Source organism: Teleopsis dalmanni, chromosome 2 (assembly GCF_002237135.1).
Source record: "Teleopsis dalmanni isolate 2A chromosome 2, ASM223713v2, whole genome shotgun sequence".
NCBI lineage: Eukaryota > Metazoa > Arthropoda > Insecta > Diptera > Diopsidae > Teleopsis > Teleopsis dalmanni.
Window position 1 is genome coordinate 24,580,581 of NC_051847.1, and position 18,606 is coordinate 24,599,186.

General features: G+C 29.6%; 4 protein-coding genes across 6 annotated transcripts; 2 read left to right on the forward strand and 2 right to left on the reverse strand.

Moving 5' to 3' along the window:
- Nucleotides 1-744: 744 nt before the first annotated feature.
- On the reverse strand, nt 745-3,158 carry LOC119682506 (transcription factor grauzone). Of its 2 annotated transcripts, XM_038095963.1 has the most exons (7): nt 3,077-3,158; nt 2,863-2,948; nt 2,425-2,791; nt 2,026-2,365; nt 1,747-1,956; nt 1,305-1,680; nt 745-1,211 (listed from the first exon to the last, which is right to left on the reverse strand). In XM_038095963.1, the coding sequence occupies exons 1-7, from the start codon at nt 3,135-3,137 to the stop codon at nt 999-1,001; spliced, it is 1,653 nt and encodes a 550-aa protein (XP_037951891.1). In that variant the 5' UTR covers nt 3,138-3,158; the 3' UTR covers nt 745-998. The 2 variants fall into 2 exon arrangements, with proteins under 2 accessions (XP_037951891.1, XP_037951892.1); XM_038095964.1 differs by lacking the exon at nt 3,077-3,158 and having other exon boundaries at nt 746-1,211; nt 2,863-3,052.
- Nucleotides 3,159-4,353: 1,195 nt separating this feature from the next.
- On the forward strand, nt 4,354-9,655 carry LOC119680973 (WD repeat-containing protein 35). Its single transcript, XM_038094023.1, has 14 exons — nt 4,354-4,377; nt 4,444-4,555; nt 4,612-4,899; nt 4,958-5,103; nt 5,980-6,139; nt 6,196-6,566; nt 6,632-6,815; nt 6,890-6,993; nt 7,150-7,442; nt 7,497-8,114; nt 8,186-8,329; nt 8,400-9,160; nt 9,220-9,388; nt 9,451-9,655. Exons 1-14 carry the CDS (start codon nt 4,354-4,356, stop codon nt 9,641-9,643), a joined length of 3,567 nt encoding a protein of 1,188 aa, XP_037949951.1. The 3' UTR covers nt 9,644-9,655.
- Nucleotides 9,656-10,638: 983 nt separating this feature from the next.
- LOC119678597 (U2 snRNP-associated SURP motif-containing protein) lies at nt 10,639-14,272 on the forward strand. Its single transcript, XM_038090521.1, has 14 exons — nt 10,639-10,680; nt 10,739-10,858; nt 10,930-11,023; nt 11,086-11,278; nt 11,331-11,502; nt 11,552-11,941; nt 11,998-12,041; nt 12,098-12,430; nt 12,485-12,727; nt 12,781-12,964; nt 13,021-13,264; nt 13,328-13,716; nt 13,772-14,067; nt 14,130-14,272. The coding sequence occupies exons 1-14, from the start codon at nt 10,675-10,677 to the stop codon at nt 14,227-14,229; spliced, it is 2,808 nt and encodes a 935-aa protein (XP_037946449.1). The 5' UTR covers nt 10,639-10,674; the 3' UTR covers nt 14,230-14,272.
- Nucleotides 14,273-14,359: 87 nt separating this feature from the next.
- Nucleotides 14,360-15,963, reverse strand: LOC119678599 (cyclin-Q). 2 transcript variants are annotated; one of them, XM_038090523.1, is made up of 6 exons: nt 15,875-15,963; nt 15,474-15,567; nt 15,269-15,413; nt 14,941-15,159; nt 14,648-14,881; nt 14,360-14,592 (listed from the first exon to the last, which is right to left on the reverse strand). In XM_038090523.1, exons 2-6 carry the CDS (start codon nt 15,554-15,556, stop codon nt 14,497-14,499), a joined length of 777 nt encoding a protein of 258 aa, XP_037946451.1. In that variant the 5' UTR covers nt 15,557-15,567; nt 15,875-15,963; the 3' UTR covers nt 14,360-14,496. The 2 variants fall into 2 exon arrangements, with proteins under 2 accessions (XP_037946451.1, XP_037946450.1); XM_038090522.1 differs by having other exon boundaries at nt 15,902-15,920.
- Between the last annotated feature and the right edge of the window lie 2,643 nt (nt 15,964-18,606).

The window sequence follows — 18,606 nt, forward strand, 5'->3', positions numbered from 1 at the left end:
CTATACACACAATATTTCGCCTAGTTTTCAGATTTAATAAAAAGTACTTCACATTTATTTATCTACTTTAACTTCATAATACTATATTGATTAGTATTAAATATATTTATTAAAAGTTATTTATTTATTTTTTTCATACTATTTTCATATATTTCAAAAGTTTTTGTACAATGCGATAGTATTTGAAATAATTAATAATTCAAATATCAATACTTTATATAAATCTCTCCATAAAGTATATTATTAAAATACACTTTTTTTACATATTTTTATATATTAAGAACATCGCTATATATATTATTCACATATATATAGATTTGTTCCATATATGTAGAACTCCAAGATTGTATAGATTTTGATCATCTATATAAAGTATTAGATTTTCTTAGAACTCACAATTTCAAGCAGTTTCTGCTACTTTATTCATTAAACTGTAAAATAATACAACACATATTTTATATATTTTACATTATCTATTGCACATAGTAGTTCAACAATTTTTAGTTGAAACTTTTAAAATTAATCGTAATCATAAAATTCTATTTTATTAATAATACATCTTAAACTAACATCGCTGTAAATAATATTTTAAACAAAAACTGTTTCGTTTGTGGTTTTTTTTCAAATTTCAGTTATCAATTGTTTATTTATACATTTTGAAGTTTATGTAAACAATTTAAAGATATAAAAAAATTCTTAAATTGTGTGTGTTTAAGAATATTTTTTTTTTATTTCTGTTGTAATTTTTATATATCTTTTAATGGTTCACTAAAGCCATAATCAATGTAAATCAAAAATCTATTTTGACTACAATCATTTATAGATGTGTGTGCCTTACAGCACATAAAATATATAAACTTACAATTACAACTTAAGTCCATTTAATTTACATTTTACAAATCATATATTGCACAAGTTTAAGTTAAGTTTTTTTTAAGTAAATTTTGTTGTAACTTAAATTTTAATAAGCTTAATAAATTGTAGAGGATTTACTATTTTCAGTTTCCTTTCGTTGTAGTGGCAACTGCTTTCAAAACAATTTGATTGCTGACCTCATGCTGAGAATGACCTCTTTTCGTTTTCCTCCAAACATCCCATTCTACTGGATGCATTTTCTTTTTATGTGAATGCATGTTTGCATTCGAATTAAATGTTCGCGTACAAAATGGACATTTATACAGACTTTCTCCAGTGTGTTGCGCCATGTGTTCCTAAGAAAAAATATTTTAAAAAATATATGAAGTAACAAATTTATTCAATGTATATAGTTTAAAACAATTTATTAGTTTATTAATTAAACATACTTTAAGTGAAATTGCCTTTTTGAAAGTTTTATTGCACTCTTCACAGGAAAATACTGCATTCGAATGCGCATAATTAAAATGACTTGTAAGTGCACTGCGATTTTTGCAAACCTTTCCACAATCATTGCATGTATATACCTTTCCCTCTATATTATGACGACGTAAATGTTGTTTTAGATTGTCCAAATCTTTAAGCCAGCGATCACAATCCGGACGAGGACATTTAACCCGTGGACCACTATCTTCAAAGTGTAAGCGTACATGCTTTTCAAATGCCTGATTATCGCGTATTTCTTTAGCACATACATGACAGACATTTGTTGCTTTATTGTGACGCATATTGACATGTATCTGCAGTAAGTGATCACTAGCAAATCTAATTAAATTTGAATAGTAATTAATAATATTTATATTATCTTTTTATAAGAAAAAATTAATTTACGCATTGACATGTGGACATTTTTCACATATAAACTGTCGCTCATTTATTGGTATATGCGAAGGTTTGTGTAGTTCCAGTAAGTATCGTCGAGAAAATCTTTTTGGACATTGATCACATTCATACGTTAATTCTGTTTCAGGTGCGTGAGCAGCAAGTTGATGAGAACGCAAGACATACCCATCTGAAAATACTTTATGGCATTCCTTGCACCTTATTTAAGTACATAAATTTAAATATATATATGTTCAAAAATATTAAAGAAGATAACAAATATTTTACTTGAAAAATTCAGGATCCTCATGTTTATAGGCGTGATGAACAACTAAAAACCTCTTATTTAATTTTCGTCCACAACACATAACATATGGGCTCTGATTTCCATGTTCGGCACGAAAATGTTTAGTCATATCTGAAAAATTTTCACCCACAAAAGTGCATAAATTGCAGCCCATTGGTATATGCTTTTTAATTATTTCATCATCTTTAGATGTGATCATAGTGCTTCGTTTTTGTTTGGACACATTTTGGGGTTTATTTTGAATTGTTTTCATAGACACAGTTTTTTGTTTACATTTTCGTGGTTTTGAAACGACGGTATTTTTGATTTCTGTTTCTGATACTGTAAAAAATTATAAATTTCAATTATTGTATATATAAAAGCATGCCAATTATACGCACAATCTTTAGATTTATTTGTTTCCTCATTTAAATGGTCAATAACAGTTTTGTTACTTTCATTATTAATTGATGTTTGTTCCACTTCAGCTACCACACTGCTTGGGACTTCTGGTTCATATAATGGATTATCATCAAATTCATAATTCCAAGCAGTATCTTCTTCCTTAATATCAACTTCCACATCAAAATGCACTGTCGCCATTGTTGGATCCACATCCATCTCTCCTTTAATTATGGTACAGCCTTTATCCGTTTTCTCAAAAATTTCATGAGCTTTTGCCACAAGTACATAATATTGATGGAAATCATTTATTATGCACCAACATTTACGGCACAATTTTGTTGAAATATTATCATTTGGTAATGGCTGCAGGACAAAATAAAATATATATAGTTTATAATTCAAATTAAGAATATGTGAAACTTAAATATATTTACCTTAAACCAAAAGTGTTTCTCTATAATATTGACAATGTTCAATTGTTCACCATTTGTGTCGAATATTTCAATTGGGCAATTTGCCTCTTGCAAACATAGACGGCATATCATATTGTTAATGTTGCATATTAATTTTACAAAATATTATAAATTAAAAAAACACTATTACTTTATATGCAAAAATATATTTTTAAGAGAAATTATAAACAACTACCAGTATTGTCAAAGTCCAGTAGTGCTGCCAGCCCGAGATACTCGAAATCAATGACATTCATACAATAAAAGCTTAAAAATTAAAACTTATTAAATTTTCAAAATGTACATATTATTTAAGTAATTTAATATATTTAAATCCACTTCTTTATTATATACAATATAATATTAATTTAAATGTTAATTAGAAAAATTTTATTAACAATTTGTATCAAACCAACGTGTGATGAAAATTTATATATATAAATAAATATATACATAATCTCTAATCTACTAAAAATTTTAAAAACTTATTAGGCCTATTTATACTATTATGAACGTGAGGTAAACTTAACGACAACATGAACTGTCAGTTCGGTTTACACTATCATGAACTCTTGTGAGCGTGAAATTTGTTTTGTTTTGTGTAAACGTATAAAATGCTTGTGTTATAGTACAAGCCCAGAAATTAAGAGTATTCAGCATTAAAAGGTAAACATAAACATAAGATTGCATATGTATGCGTGTCAAGCTGAAGAAACGCAGCAAATTTCATTGCGTGAAATTCATGAACTCACATCACACTCTCTTCCCTCTCTCATCTATAAGTAACCGATTTTCAAGTTCATGTTCATGATAGTGTAAATAGGCCCATTTACTTTAAGTACATTTTATACTTAATTTATTAAAATTAGTAAATTTACTAATTTCGTGTGCGAGTTCGAGTAAATTGATGGTAAATTGAGGGAAATAGTAAATTATGTCGGTATGGCAGCGCACATTGTTATATATTAACGAGTAGGGTAAATTAGATAAAAAGTATATAATTTAGGTGTTACTATTGTGGAAATTTTATAAGATGTTTAATAAATAAATAAATAAATTTGACAACTTTTAACCAAAAATAATAAATAAGTGCAACAAATAAATAAATATTTACATAAGTGCAGTGCAAAAATTGTCTAGAAAATTTCAATTTACTTTACCTCAATTTACTTGAACTCGCGCACTCGCACATTGCTTAAAGCAGTAAAATTTGATTTACAAAATTTAGTCAACACTTTGTGTATTCAAATAAAAATCTTGGCAGCACTGTTCATCCTTTTTGTTTCATTTGTATTACCCGGTATTGTTTATTTTTGTTTCTTTTGTTGCATTTGTGTTTTTTCGTATACAAAACCAAATCAACAAGTGGTGTTTGGCATCCGTAAACAAAACTATGGCAACAAAATTTTACGAAAAGCCCAAACAAATTAGGATCATATAAAGTTATAAACTTGTATAGTGAAAAATTCTGAAATGTTCGTTTATTTAAGCAAAAAGGTATTTGTATTAGTTAATATGTAGTTATAAACAATATTTAAAATAAAATTATTTGAACAATAATAGATTGCTATACCAAATAATGTTAAACTTAATTGCATTGCTTGGAACAAAGAACAAGGCTATATAGCAGTAGCAGGAAGTGAAGGCTTATTAAAGGTGTTAAAGCTGGAACAATGTAATATATAGTTTTATGAATGAATTAATATTATTATAAATGAATATTTTTTTTAGCACAAAATGGACAAAATAAAGGCGCTCTGGCTGCTGTTTCAAATCTTTCAATGAATCAAACACTCGATGGTCATAAGGACGCTGTCAGAGTAGTAACATGGAATGATTCTCAACAAAAGCTAACATCATCGGATACAGATGGTGTTATTATGGTATGGATGCTCTACAAAGGATCCTGGTATGAAGAAATGACCAATGACAGAAAAAAATCAACTGTAACCGGTATGCATTGGAGTTCAGATGGTGCAAAAATATGTATTGTTTATGAAGACGGTGCTATTATAGTGGGTTCGTAAAAAACTAATTCACTAACATAAGAATTTCAGCTTAATAGTTTTTGTTTCAGGATCTTATGATGGAAATCGAATTTGGGGCAAAGAATTAAAAAATACGAAACTTACAGGAGTACAATGGAGCCCAGATAATCGTTTAATACTATTTAGCTTGGGAAATGGTGAATGCCATTTATATGATAATCAAGGAAACTTCGCGGTAGTATCTATAATACTGTTTCTTATATGACATAAAATTTGACAGTGATTCCTTACCCTGCGTCTATATCTTCTAATTTTGGCAAGATTTTTAAACACACTCTAATTTTTTTACTAACATATAATTTTTTGATCGTAAACAAATTTTAAACTTAAAAAGTTCTCCAACTAGTATAAATAAAAACAAATACTTGGGGTTTTGTAGGGAAAAAATGAATATTTTTGTCAGATCACAAGACTCACAGGAGTCAAAATACGCATCAATCAGTTGATTCAACCTAATATGAACTAGCTTAGTACTACAGTATCTGTGCTGACAGGTCACTGTTTATCAAAAAAGCATGCAATAACACTTGATCTACCTAATAACGATTTTTGTCAAAGTTATAACTTTGCAGATGAAGAAGAAACTCCATTCCACCTCATCTGTCAGTGAACATCATCAGATAGGATAAGCTTCAAAATTTCAGGATTGTTTTCTGTTAGAACTGATGTTCATTAAAATGAGAGATATAGCAGATTTTTAGACTTCTCGGGTTGGTTCCTATCAACTTGAATTGGGAAGTAAAGCTTTTTCAAATGAACGTTGTTCATGCATTAGAAGTTTGGAGCTTCTATCTTTAAAGTGGTCTAGTATCTTACCCGTCGTATTAAAACGTGCCATTACTTGTGCTTGGGTGAGCTTTGCTGCACAAAATGGTAAAGTTATTTGCGTGCAATGTGCTATGCATATAAAAAAACTTTTAGTTGAAAAGTTTTAATACCTCAAAAATAATTATTCTACTGAGCAAGGAAACACGTTCGAATTTATATCATCTTGATAAGATTCTATGGTATACATATTGTTGAATTCACTACTTATCACCTTAATATATAGCTAAAACTGAGCATTCAGTGTGTATCACTCAGTTCAAATCGATCATTCAATGTGGCAGCCCTATGTTGGTTTAGTGGACGAATATCTTGTGCTCGCCCAATATTGGCGATTTGTTACGAATTAGGAAGAATTCAAATTATGAAAAACGAAAACGATGAAAGTAATATTCAAATATTTTTTCAATTGTGCATTGGATTTTACATTTAATTATTTTAGCTCCAATAATTTTTGAAACATTAATGCGTAACGTAGATGCTGAGTGGAATCATAATGGTACTGTTTTGGCCATCTGTGGCACTTTAAATGAAATGAGTGCGTCTAAAGAAATCAATCAAGTTTGTTTCTTCACTCCCTTTGGCAATTTGATACGTACGATTAAAATACCTGGTAACGAAATTACATCGGTTTCTTGGGAGGGTTCCTCATTACGGATTGCAATGGCTGTTGATTCTTTTATATATTTTGCGAATATTCGTCCAGATTATGTTTGGTGTTATTTTGAAAAAACAGTGGTATTCTTGAATAGTAATACCCTAAAGAACTCAGCAATTGATGTTATTACATTTTGGAACACAACTGTAAATCAAGTAAATCTTAAATTGATCTTTCCTTGTTAGATATGTTCATATTCATATGTTCATATTTTTTTCAGAGCTTCTTGAAGGAAGTGGAACCAGCACTTTGTATGGCTGCTTCTAATGATCATTGCGTTATTTGTGTCGAGTGCTTAAATAGTAATATTAAGGATATTGCACTTGAATCCTTTGAACGGAAGGGTAACGATGATAAATGCTACCAGTTATTACTTTGTAATTCAATTGGCACCACTGTAGATTGTACGTATACATACATATTTCTAGCATTAATTATGAACTCCAATTAATTTTCAAACTTGTTAAATATATTACAGCGAAATATACTGATATTAAGCCAAATTTTGTAGCTATAAATTCAAACTATGTTGTTATAGCTTCGAATTGCGAATTTTTAATTTGGCACTATTATACGCCTAAGGTATGTTTTCCAAATTTTTACATTTTACGAGTATACCAGTATACTGGCCTAGATAGATGCGTAAATTTCGGTCAGTATAGGCCAGCAACTTGCTGTTTTTTTGCCATACTTGCGAACCACCGAAAACACCTAATAATGATTTTGCTTTGTTCATAGAGTGCCTCAACAGTGCACGTTGCAAAACCACGTAAGGAGAAACGATTTCATATTGATGATACGCCGACTGGCGTTGAAATGTCCAAGGACTTAATAATAACTGCTAGTTCGAATATCAAATATGAAGATGAGTTTGAAGATCCAATTTGTGCGTTAGCTTTGTCCGAAAAACTTTTGCTAATTGCACGGGAGTCTGGTGTTATCAATGAGTACAGTGTACCGAATGTAGCGTTAAGAAATCGTCATAAAATGAGCACCAAAGCTTTAAAAATGGCTATTAATTGCAATTCAACGTATGTATTTTTCATTTTATTTTCTTTGCTAACAATATTCTTCATTAATTATAGACGAGCAGCTATAATCGATCAATATGGTGTTATGACGTTACTAGAACTTGATGATAATCGTGATACTCAATTAAATTTTAGTCGTGTTGAACGAAAAGATGTGTGGGCTATTTGTTGGGCTAAAGATAATCCCTTATTGCTGTCACTTATGGAAAAAACTCGCATGTATATATTTCGGGGTAATGATCCAGAGGAGCCAATCTCATGTTCTGGTTACATATGCGCATTTGAAGATTTAGAAATCACAAGCGTTTTATTAGATGATATTATAAGTGGTGGCGAAACACAGAATCCTGTTAGCCATATTTTACAATTACGTGTTAAATCATTGAGAGACACGGATGATCTTCTACAACATGTGGGCCTGGAAGATGCAAAACAGTTTATTGAGGATAATCCACATCCCCGGTTGTGGCGATTATTAGCCGAGGCAGCATTGAAGAAGCTTGAATTAGATATGGCGGAAAATGCTTTCGTCAGATGTGCAAATTATCCAGGTATACAATTAATAAAGCATTTGCGTAATATACCAACAGAAATATTAAAAAATGCGGAAATAGCTGCATTTTATGGAGAATATGAAGAAGCCGAAAAACTCTATATTGATGCCGATAGAAGGTAGAGAATTAGCAAACTTAAAATATATTTGTAATGATCATTTATTTAATTGGTACAAATTACTGTTACAGAGATCTTGCTATTAATTTACGTATAACTCTTTGTGACTGGTTCCGAGTAGTGCAATTGTATCGCATGGGAAGTGGTATATCTGATCAACAAATGGAAACTGCATGGCTACAAATCGGTAACCATTATGCAAATTTGCGAGTATGGTAAGTGGATTGCAATGAAATTTTAAGAAAATAAATTTTATATAATAAAATAAATAAATAATACTCAAAGGGAGAATGCCAAAGAATATTATGACAAAGCTCATAACATTGAGGGTCTTATGAATGCCTTGTATAATTTAGAACAATTTGACGAATTGGAACAATGTATACAGAAACTACCTGAAAAGAGTCCTCTACTAACAAAAATGGCTGAAATGCTAGCATCCGTTGGTATGTGTTCAGAAGCAGTAAACGCATACTTAAAATTTGGAGACTATAAAGCTGCTATTGATACTTGTGTTAATTTGAGACAATGGGGTAAAGCAGTTGATTTAGCTCAGAAATATAAAATGCCAGAAGTCAACGCGCTTTTAGACAAGCATGCAGCGCAATTGATAAAAGAAGATAGAATCCCAGAAGCTATAGAACTTAAAAAGAATGCAGGTCAGTATCTGGATGCAGCGCGACTACTTATGAAATTAGCTGAACGAGAATCTGAGAAACGTTCAAATTTGTTACGAATCAAGAAGTTATATGTGCTTGCTGGTTTATTGGCAGAAGAATATGTGAAAAATATAACTTATAATCAAAATATTGATCGTAACTCTTTACTCAACTCAATGAATCCTGAGGAAGCTTACACAATTGAACGTATTTGGCACTGTGCGGAAGGATACCACTTTATGCTTTTAGCGCAACGGCAATTACAGTTTGGTGTGATACATAATGCTGTTATTACAGCTTTACGTCTACGTGAATATGAAGATGTATTAAAATTGGAAGATATATATAGCTTACTAGCTTTAGCTAGTGCTGCAGATCGTTCATTTGGTAGCTATTTAGAAAAGTTAGTTTGATATTACAATGTAATATGTATTCATATTCTATAGGAAATTGCTCGAAGGCTTTTATGAAACTTGAGTCCTTGGATTATTTACCAAAGAAGACTCTGCAGGAATATGAAGAACTAGCAGCTAAAATTTTTGCTAAACATGAGCCAGTTGATGATAAAGTAGAAAATGTGCAATGTTATTCTTGCGATAAAGCACTACCAGATGGGTATGTTTCTCATTTATTTTGTACAATAAATTATTGTAATATAATATCTTGTTTCTATTCAGTTCTATAACTTGTGATAATTGTACTGCACGATTCCCACCCTGCATATCTTCAGGTAAGCCAATAACACAGCCAACAAATAACATTTGGATTTGTGGTACGTGTCATCATTGCGCCGCACCTATGGAAATTACACGACATCGCACATGTCCTTTATGTCACAGTCTAATTGTATCAATGACACTGGAAATTTAAATGTATAGTGCACATTTTTTAAATGATATAATACATAATTTAATTAATAAATTAAAAAGTAAATAAATAGCATTTTAAAACATATCCTGGGTTGTACAAATCTTTTATAAATTTTCTAACATTGTTGTATTGTTATGATTGATTGTTATGCCAGAATCATTTTGCACTCTTTGTTTTCAACGCTTGGGTCTATGATATTTAGATGATTTCCTCTTATAGGGCCGATTTACACTATCATGAACGTAAGATGAACTTGGCGGCAACATGAACTGTCATCATGAAATTTATTTTGTTTTGTGTAAACGTATAAAATGCTTGTGTGTAGTAGTGCAGAGCACAGAAATTGAGAGTATTCAGCAATCAAAGATAAACGTAAACATAATATTGCATATGCATGCGTGTCAAGCTAAAGAAACGCAGAAAATTTCATTTCGGGAAATTCATGAACTCGCATCACACTCTCTTCCCACTCTCATCTATAAGTAACCGGTTTTCAAGTTCATGTTCATGATAGTGTAAAACGACCCATTAAGAATTTTTAAACATCAAATAATAATTAAAAGCATTATTGTTGCTTTATGTGTTTTCTTAAGTAAACTGTGAGTATTTTCTTATCTATGCTGATAGAAAAAATTGCGGCTATATAAAAAATAAGCCAAATATGTCAAATTTTGGTAATTTCCTTTGTGAGAAATTTATTTATATTGTTAGCATTTGAAATTGTTCGCCTTAAATCAGTTGATTTATTTATAATGGGTTCCTCTTTTAATGAGCAAAATTGTTTAAGTGAGACAATAATGGTTTTAATTGCTTGATATATGTGATTTTATTTAAAACATTTGAAGTCGCGTGTAGATTTTGATGGTCTGGTAACACTTGACTAATTTGACACTTTCATATGTTATCGATTTATTTGTGCGGCGAGTGGAGAAGTGCATTTTTAGTAAAATTAATATATTTCATATGTGAATTAATAATAAAGTTGTATGTTGCACAATATTTAATTTCCAAAAAACAAAAAACAATTAACTATGAAGGTAATATTTACATACATATGTGCATGCACCTATTCACATAACAAAAATTTTTGTACAGAGGATCAATGAAAAGAAATTGGAAGCATTTACTGTTGGTACGATGGGGAGTATGTGGCAAATGTCTAAAAAGGAATTGGAAGAACAAAAGAAAAAAGAGGATGAAGCAGCAGCAGCTCATGTATATTTAAATTCTAAAATTACAATTTTTTAAATATGCAATATGTATGTAAATATCTTATACGATTTTAGGCTTTCAAAGAATTTGTCGAAACATTTCAAGATACACCGTCCCCATTTACAAAGGTATGGGTTAAAGCTGGAACTTATGATGCGGGATCCCGACGTATGCATAAACTTAGCTTATTAAGAATTCGTTATAATTATTTTATTTATATTTACTAATAGGCGAAGATAGTAGAGAAAAGGGTAAACTTTACAAACCTAGTACAAAAGTAGAGGAGAAAAGCGCTGCAGAAAAAGCACAAGAATATGCAAAAATGCTTGCATCTGATTTGCAAAAGGACTCGACGCCACTAAAAAAGAAACATCAAGAAAAAAAGAAGAGTAATTTGGAGCTATTCAAAGAGGAATTGCGACAGTTCGTAGAAATATTGCTTACTCAAATTTGTTATTTACATATGTTACTTTAGAATACAAGAAGAACGGGAGGAACGTCACAAATATAAACATATAGCCGGACAGCAAATAGTACAACAACAAACAGTTGTGGAAGCTCAACCCGCCGAAACTCGTGAATCTGGATCTTTTGATACCGGAGACCCAAATACTACTAATTTATATCTGGGCAACTTAAACCCTAAGGTAATAACAATGTTGCACATATGTATATATATAATAAATTTTTTAATAGATTTCTGAGCAACAATTAATGGAAATATTTGGTCGTTATGGACCTTTGGCTAGTATAAAAATTATGTGGCCACGTTCAGAGGAGGAGAAACAACGTGGTCGCAACTGCGGCTTCGTAGCTTACATGAGCCGTAAAGATGCTGAACGTGCTTTGAAAACACTAAATGGTCGTTACATAATGGGTCACGAAATGAGATTAGGTTGGGGCAAATCCGTTCCGATTATGAATCAACCAATTTTTATTCCACCACCGCTTTTGGAACTTACTATGCCACCACCACCATCAGGACTGCCATTTAATGCACAGCCACCTCCTAGTGAAAAACAAAATGTTCCTAAAGTAAATTATAAACAATTTACGACTGATGAAGAAAAAGAGGCAATGGAAAAGGTTTTTTGAATTCTATATTAGTATTTTATTTTTTTTTTAATAATAATTTTCATCAGGTACTTCCAAAATGCATCGTTAAAGTTTTTATACCCACTGAAAAGTAACTACTTTGAATATATATCATAAGAATTAAATTTCATTAAGTCTATGTTATAGATCCGTTCTAAATATTATTCATCGCATGATAGAATTTGTAATCCGTGAAGGACCTATGTTTGAGGCTTTAATTATGTATCGAGAAATTGAAAATCCGTTGTTTTCATTTCTTTTTGATAATGAAAGTCCAGCACATATATATTATCGTTGGAAATTGTTTTCACTATTGCAAGGAGATAGTCCAAGTGAATGGAATGAAAAGGAGTTCCGCATGTTTAAAGATGGCCCAGTTTGGAAACCACCCATTGCTAACTTTTATACCCAGGGTATGGCAGATGATTTAGTTGTTGATCCCGATGCACCGGAAATTCTTAAAGGAGCTCTTTCAAATGCGTAGGTTGTTGAAACCGAATACCTTCAGTTAGTATAGATATTTTCCTATTTTAGCCAACGTGATAGGTTAGAAGATATTATACATTATTTGTCACCTGAACGTTCACGCATTGGAGATGCTATGATATTTTGTATTGAACATGCAGATGCAGCGGACGAGATATGTGAATGTATAGCTGAATCTCTAGCCAATCCAAATACTCTTGCAACAAGAAAAATTGCTCGTTTATATTTAATATCGGATATTTTGCATAATTGCACTGTTAAAGTATCAAATGCATCGTTTTTCAGAAAGTCGTAAGTGTGATCGTTTAATTTTAATTAAATAAATAATTACATTTACTTTTCAGTTTTGAGAAACATTTACTGGATGTATTTGAATATTTAGCTACATTTTTCGGCTCAATGGAAAGTCGCCTTAAGAGTGAAGGTTTTAAATCTAGAGTTCTTCAAGTGTTGCGGGCTTGGGAAGAATGGCTAATATATCCTAAAGAATTCATATTAAAATTAAAGAGTACATTTTTGGGCATTACTGTAAGATAGAAAGAAATAAAAGATATTTCCTGTTTTACAATAAAAGTTAATTATAGATAGTGGCTTCGCCTGTACGAACTGAAGAACAAAAAGAAGAAATCATTGAAGATATTGATGGTGCTCCTTTATCAGGTGATGAAAAGGATGATGAAGATTTGGATGGTGTGCCATTAGATGGTGCTGCATTGCTTAAAGGTGCACTTTTGCGCGGCTTACCCGATGCATTGCCAATGAAAGAGGAAGCCTTTCAAAGACAGAGCTTAGAACACGATGACTATGATGATATTGATGGAATGCCAAGTAAAATAAAATAATTGAACTTCAAAAATATATTATTTATATACAATTTATAAACTTTTATAGTGGATGATGATATAGATGGTGTGCCTTTAGAAAAACTGAAACCCGAACAAATGTTCAATGCTTCCAAAACACATTTGAAAGGCGGTACATTTATTCCATCTAAGTGGGAAACTGTAGATCCGGAGCAAGTCGAAGCACAAGCAATTACAACAAGTAAATGGGATACATTAGATCCTCCGCCAGCACCTAAAATATATGGGCGTCATGTAAGCAGTAATAGTGATTCAGACTCAGAAAATGAAAAGGAGGATAAACGACAAAAGTTACGTGAAATCGAGTTGAAAACTATACAATACCAAGATGATCTCGAATCTGGAGAAAGAGATTTAAAACCTGGTTGGACTGTAATGGAGCAAGTGCAACACTATCGGAAAAAATTACTAAAAAAGGTGTGATTTGATAATTCAATGAAAATGAGTCAATTTAAACTTTTGATATTTACAGGATACGCGTGTGGAAATGATTGATTCACCATTAAGTTGCTTATATACTAAAGAATTGCAGAGAAACGATAGTCCTGACAGCAGAAGACAGAATAAAAAACGTTCAGTTTCGCCAAATCAATATAATAGTAGCAGTTCGAGATCAAGTCCTACACGAAGTTACCGTAGCAGTAAATCTAGCAAACGTCATCGATCACGGAGTTCTTCAGAGTCACCACCAAGGCATCAAATTGAACGCAAATCCAGTTCATCCAAATCACGTTACGATAGTCCCGCATCCACATCTAATTCACGCAGGTAATATTAAATTTAAAACTTAAACCAGCATTAGGTTTATTTAACACAATATTTATTTTAAGATCACCTTCACCTAACTACCTCAGAGAGAATTACAGTGGTACACGTGCAGCATCTCCACGGTATCGTGTTGAAAAATATAAAAGCAAGCACAAGCATTAATTATTTCTTATACGATTCAATATTTATTAATAATTCTAAATAAGTAATTACATTTTATATGGAAAAAATTTTAAATTCTTTTTTAAAATAGTTTAAGTTTAAGAGCCGAAAGTTAAACTATTCGAAATGAATAGAACATACTTTAATTTAAAAAAATTATACAAGTTCAAAATAAATAATATATGAACAGAAATTAATATGGTTTCTTCCATAAAAATTTATATCACAACTTAATGCAAGTTTATAATGGAAATGTAAATATTTTAATTAATAAGCATTAATTACAGCTTCCTGCTTGTAAACTTCTATAATATCTTCAATTATCTCCCAGTGTTTTTCCTTACTTAAATCTGTTACAAATGGCTAATACATACATTTTTATTATATTGAGTAAGATTTAAATGAATACTTTACTTACCAAATACCACATAGACGTATCATCAGATTCATCTGATAAGGGAACTTGTATTCCATAAGTTTGTAAAGACAGTGACAAACAACAAGCTGCAATGTGGTTCACCTTGTGATTAAGTATTTTTGGGCTGTGATGGAAGTCTTGTAAAAATGATGCAGCCGTTTTTGCAGCTGGTACCGAATTCCAAATGTTAGGACCCAACCAGTCTTTTAATGTGGACATATAATACAACAAAAACTAGGAGGAGAATATATATTTTGTACGCATTAAAAATATTTTTTTGTTGTAATATATACCTTATGTGGATGTTCAAAGTTTAAGTCGAATTTAAGTGTGCGTGCAATCAATAACTCAGCCTGAACGATTGCGTCGCGCATTGACCAGTACTCATCGCCCAGTTCTAATGGGGGTGCACCACGATTTAATGTACTGTGAGCTACATTAATAACATCACGTATTTTTATTGGCTCATCTTTGATTTTAACGGCCAAATATAATGCTGATGCAGCTATTAACTATATCATAAATAAGTTATAGATATATTGTTTATAAAATATTTTATATATATATATATTGGATTTAATTCTCAAAACAGATTTTTAATTCAGTCTTTGAGAAACTTACGTATTCGTCATAATCTGCTGTTTCAACTTCTTTATAAAAACGATGGTATATAATTGCAGCACTTGCCGATGTTAATGGCTTCATCTCAAGCTTTATGGCACATTCGAACAAAAATCTGAGCACAACACCAGACTTATTGATTTTACTACGTGTGTGTGAACATATATCGAATTATGGGTGATAAATAAATAAATATATATCCTACCGGTAATCAGTTAATTTTATCTTTTGTGCTTTATTCGCTTCTTTCCGATTTTGAAAAGACATAACATCTAATATATTCTTCATATCGGCAGTTTCTTGTAATATATGATCGGCAAAACGGATGTTATTAATTTTAATAATTTATAAGGAATTTATATTTTCAAAATATTTACTTAAAAAGTTTCTTTGGTGTAATTTAGTATAAATTATAATATTTATATATAGGTTATTATAGCGATTTTGCACAAAATTAAAAACTAAGAGCAATAATTTTATTTGAAATGCATTTGTTAATCCTTAATTTGCATTTATAAGATAATGTGGCTTCATTAAAATGTTTACTTTAAAAACATTTAATTGTGTATATTCTTTTAAATTGACAGCAATAAAAAAAATTTGTACCAATTTTAAATTTGAAGAAAAACCCACTTCCACGAGTCAATTTGACTGCTGCAACCGCTTTCCTTTTCTGAAGCAATTCAATATTAAACACTTACTTTCTTTTCAATGTTATTACCAGACTGTTGCAAAACAAAATAGTGATGCCAGATATATGCAGAATTCATCAAATATTTTTTTGTTATTTACATACTACTTAATAGTATATTGTTAAATATGCGTATTATTCACTACTTTTTCGGTGTAGAAAATTATATAAATATAAGTTATATATATCATAATTTTTATTTATATATGACTAATAAAAATTTAACAATAAAATTAAATTTAAGTATTAAGTAGCATTTATATAAAGTTTTAATAATTGCATTTACTTGCTGTAATTGTACTGTTATCTTCTAACATATATGTAGATAAATTCATATTTTTTATAATGTTATATATATATTAAGTACATATATATATTATTATTTATTAAATTGGTTTCATAAATATTCAATTACGAAAATGGTTTTTGTTAAGAAATACACAGTTAAAAATTTGAATGAAAATGTGTTTTCTTAAATCAAGTTTAAAAAAGTCAACAGATTTATAATAACTGTATTTTTTGATAAAGACTGTCTTACAGAATTAGAAACCCTGAAGTGTTTAAAATGGCACTTGGAACATCACAAACCCAAGATCTTCATACACGAGACCAATAAAAACTATATTTCACAAGATATCAAGTGTTCATCGAACATTACACTATATTTGTTGTTGCTTTCAATGCTTTCAATTTTTTAACTCGTACGCATTAAGAAATATGATCATTTACGATTATTTGATTGTCTGTCTAACTTGGCCTTTACAAAATCCCTACACAACTAAATGACTATAGAACCTAGTGGTGCTGAAGCTTTAACTTTTTCAGTTATCTATTAATAGTAAAATGTTTTTTTTTTTTGAATAGCTCTTGAAATAATCTACGTAATTACGTATATTTTTGGTAAAGTAAAGACGTTTATTGTGTTTTTTATAAATATGTTTTAATTTTATTTTTACAAAATAAATAATTTCATAAAGAGGTTTTCGAACAGAAGTGAAACAACAACAAAAATTTATTTTTTAAATTATTTTAATTAATTGAATTTTTGGCTGATCATACAGTTGTTGCGAGTATTGCCAAATACCTATCATCAGTGATCTTGGAAATAATTCTTATATTTAATTATTCGTAAATAATTATTTTTGAGACTGCAAGTACCAGGAATCGAACTCGGGTCCTGCCAAATATGAAGCTCAGAATCAGCGCACCTTAACCAACTGATTCAAAGCCGTACTTGACTTTTTATGTTAGCATATTTTTGCTGAAGTTTTGTTACTTTTGCTATGAAAGTTTTTATTAACAATTTTACTTGCTGTATTTATATATTAGAACGAAATCATAATCCAGCTGTAGAATAATTGAATTAATTAATTAATTATATTTTTTATTTTTAATTGTTAAATTTCAAAACTATTCTATTCGTAGAGGCATTATTAAATAAATAATTTTAAATTCTCAAATTGCAAATAACATCTATATTAATTATAAAAATATTTGAAAATTTTTCTTATTATAATTTATTTTTGTTATTTTTAACTGCATTTCATTTGTAACTTTATATTATTTTATAAAATTGTTATATGTAAGTGTACAATTTTTGCTTTATTTCTAAAGGTAAAATTTTTGAGATGTAGTAAGTATTTTATTTTCTACTGCACTAATATATATAATTTGTACGCATGTTCAAATGAAGCTTCAAACCCAAAATATTTTTAACAATAAGTAACATTTCTATTGATTTTTCTACTAAGTAGAGACGAATTTGCATTGGGCGTAAAACATTTTTGTACAATTTTAATATATTATTTATTTAAATTTAATGTAACATTTATTCAGACGAAATACTGAAAAAAGTTTTAAAATTAAGTTTTAGTATGTAATTCATAAAAAACTTATGTGTTTTAAAATAATGTGGCAAAATAGTAATTTTAATTATGTGTTTAAAAAATATACTAACTAACGTAATACAATAATTTAAAATAAATATTAAAATTAATATTAAAACTTGTTTTTTTTATATATTTTCTTATGTTGTGCAAAAAAATTTTTATTAATATAAAATATTTATTGTTATATTATTAAAACATTAAATTTTCTTTTTATCTTCATTATATATATTTTTTTAATTCTTTTGATAAATTAGTAATTAAAAATATACAAAAAATTGTTTATATATAAAATTATGGACAACATTGAATTTAAAATCAACTATATATAAATGTTTATAATCAATTTATGATAAAATAAATTAATAACAGAGAAACATTCATTTCTGTTAATTAATTAATAAATTTAAAATCTATAAATTTTAATATAAATTAATAACGAATAAACATTAATTTTTGTTACATTAAATGATAATAAAAAATGTGCTTCGAATCATACTCAATGGATAATTCATCAAATAATCAATGAATTGTTGAAAATAGTAAATTATTTCCAGTTCAATAAGCAATCTATGTATACATACATGTGTTGTATTTTGTTGTGTTGTCTGATAACTCTAATGTCTGATTTACTCTCATATATTGAGATACTCGTATCATTCATAAAAGCAGTGCCACACATCAGTTTTGTTAAGCCGGCAGTGACGTCACGAGCATTTTTGTTGCAAAAACTCTCTGCAAATATGATTGGAAAATGTTAA

What these genes read in the sequence shown, in the direction of transcription:
- LOC119682506 (XM_038095963.1), bottom strand. Translation starts at nt 3,137, where the DNA reads ATGAATGTCATTGATTTCGAGTATCTCGGGCTGGCAGCACTACTGGAC. An exon ending in ACTGGACTTTGACAATACTG is followed by an intron (nt 2,949 to 3,076) that starts GTAGTTGTTTAT and finishes TATGTTTGCAAG; the next exon opens with AGGCAAATTGCCCAATTGAA. An exon ending in AACAAATAAATCTAAAGATT is followed by an intron (nt 2,366 to 2,424) that starts GTGCGTATAATT and finishes AATTTTTTACAG; the next exon opens with TATCAGAAACAGAAATCAAA.
- LOC119680973 (XM_038094023.1), top strand. Translation starts at nt 4,354, where the DNA reads ATGTTCGTTTATTTAAGCAAAAAG. An exon ending in GAAAAACGAAAACGATGAAA is followed by an intron (nt 6,140 to 6,195) that starts GTAATATTCAAA and finishes TAATTATTTTAG; the next exon opens with CTCCAATAATTTTTGAAACA. An exon ending in TGCTGCAGATCGTTCATTTG is followed by an intron (nt 9,161 to 9,219) that starts GTAGCTATTTAG and finishes CATATTCTATAG; the next exon opens with GAAATTGCTCGAAGGCTTTT.
- LOC119678597 (XM_038090521.1), top strand. An exon ending in TGGGCAACTTAAACCCTAAG is followed by an intron (nt 11,503 to 11,551) that starts GTAATAACAATG and finishes ATTTTTTAATAG; the next exon opens with ATTTCTGAGCAACAATTAAT. An exon ending in AAAGGAGCTCTTTCAAATGC is followed by an intron (nt 12,431 to 12,484) that starts GTAGGTTGTTGA and finishes TTCCTATTTTAG; the next exon opens with CCAACGTGATAGGTTAGAAG.
- LOC119678599 (XM_038090523.1), bottom strand. Translation starts at nt 15,556, where the DNA reads ATGAAGAATATATTAGATGTTATGTCTTTTCAAAATCGGAAAGAAGCG. An exon ending in CAGCAGATTATGACGAATAC is followed by an intron (nt 15,160 to 15,268) that starts GTAAGTTTCTCA and finishes TTTATGATATAG; the next exon opens with TTAATAGCTGCATCAGCATT. An exon ending in ACTTTGAACATCCACATAAG is followed by an intron (nt 14,882 to 14,940) that starts GTATATATTACA and finishes TTCTCCTCCTAG; the next exon opens with TTTTTGTTGTATTATATGTC.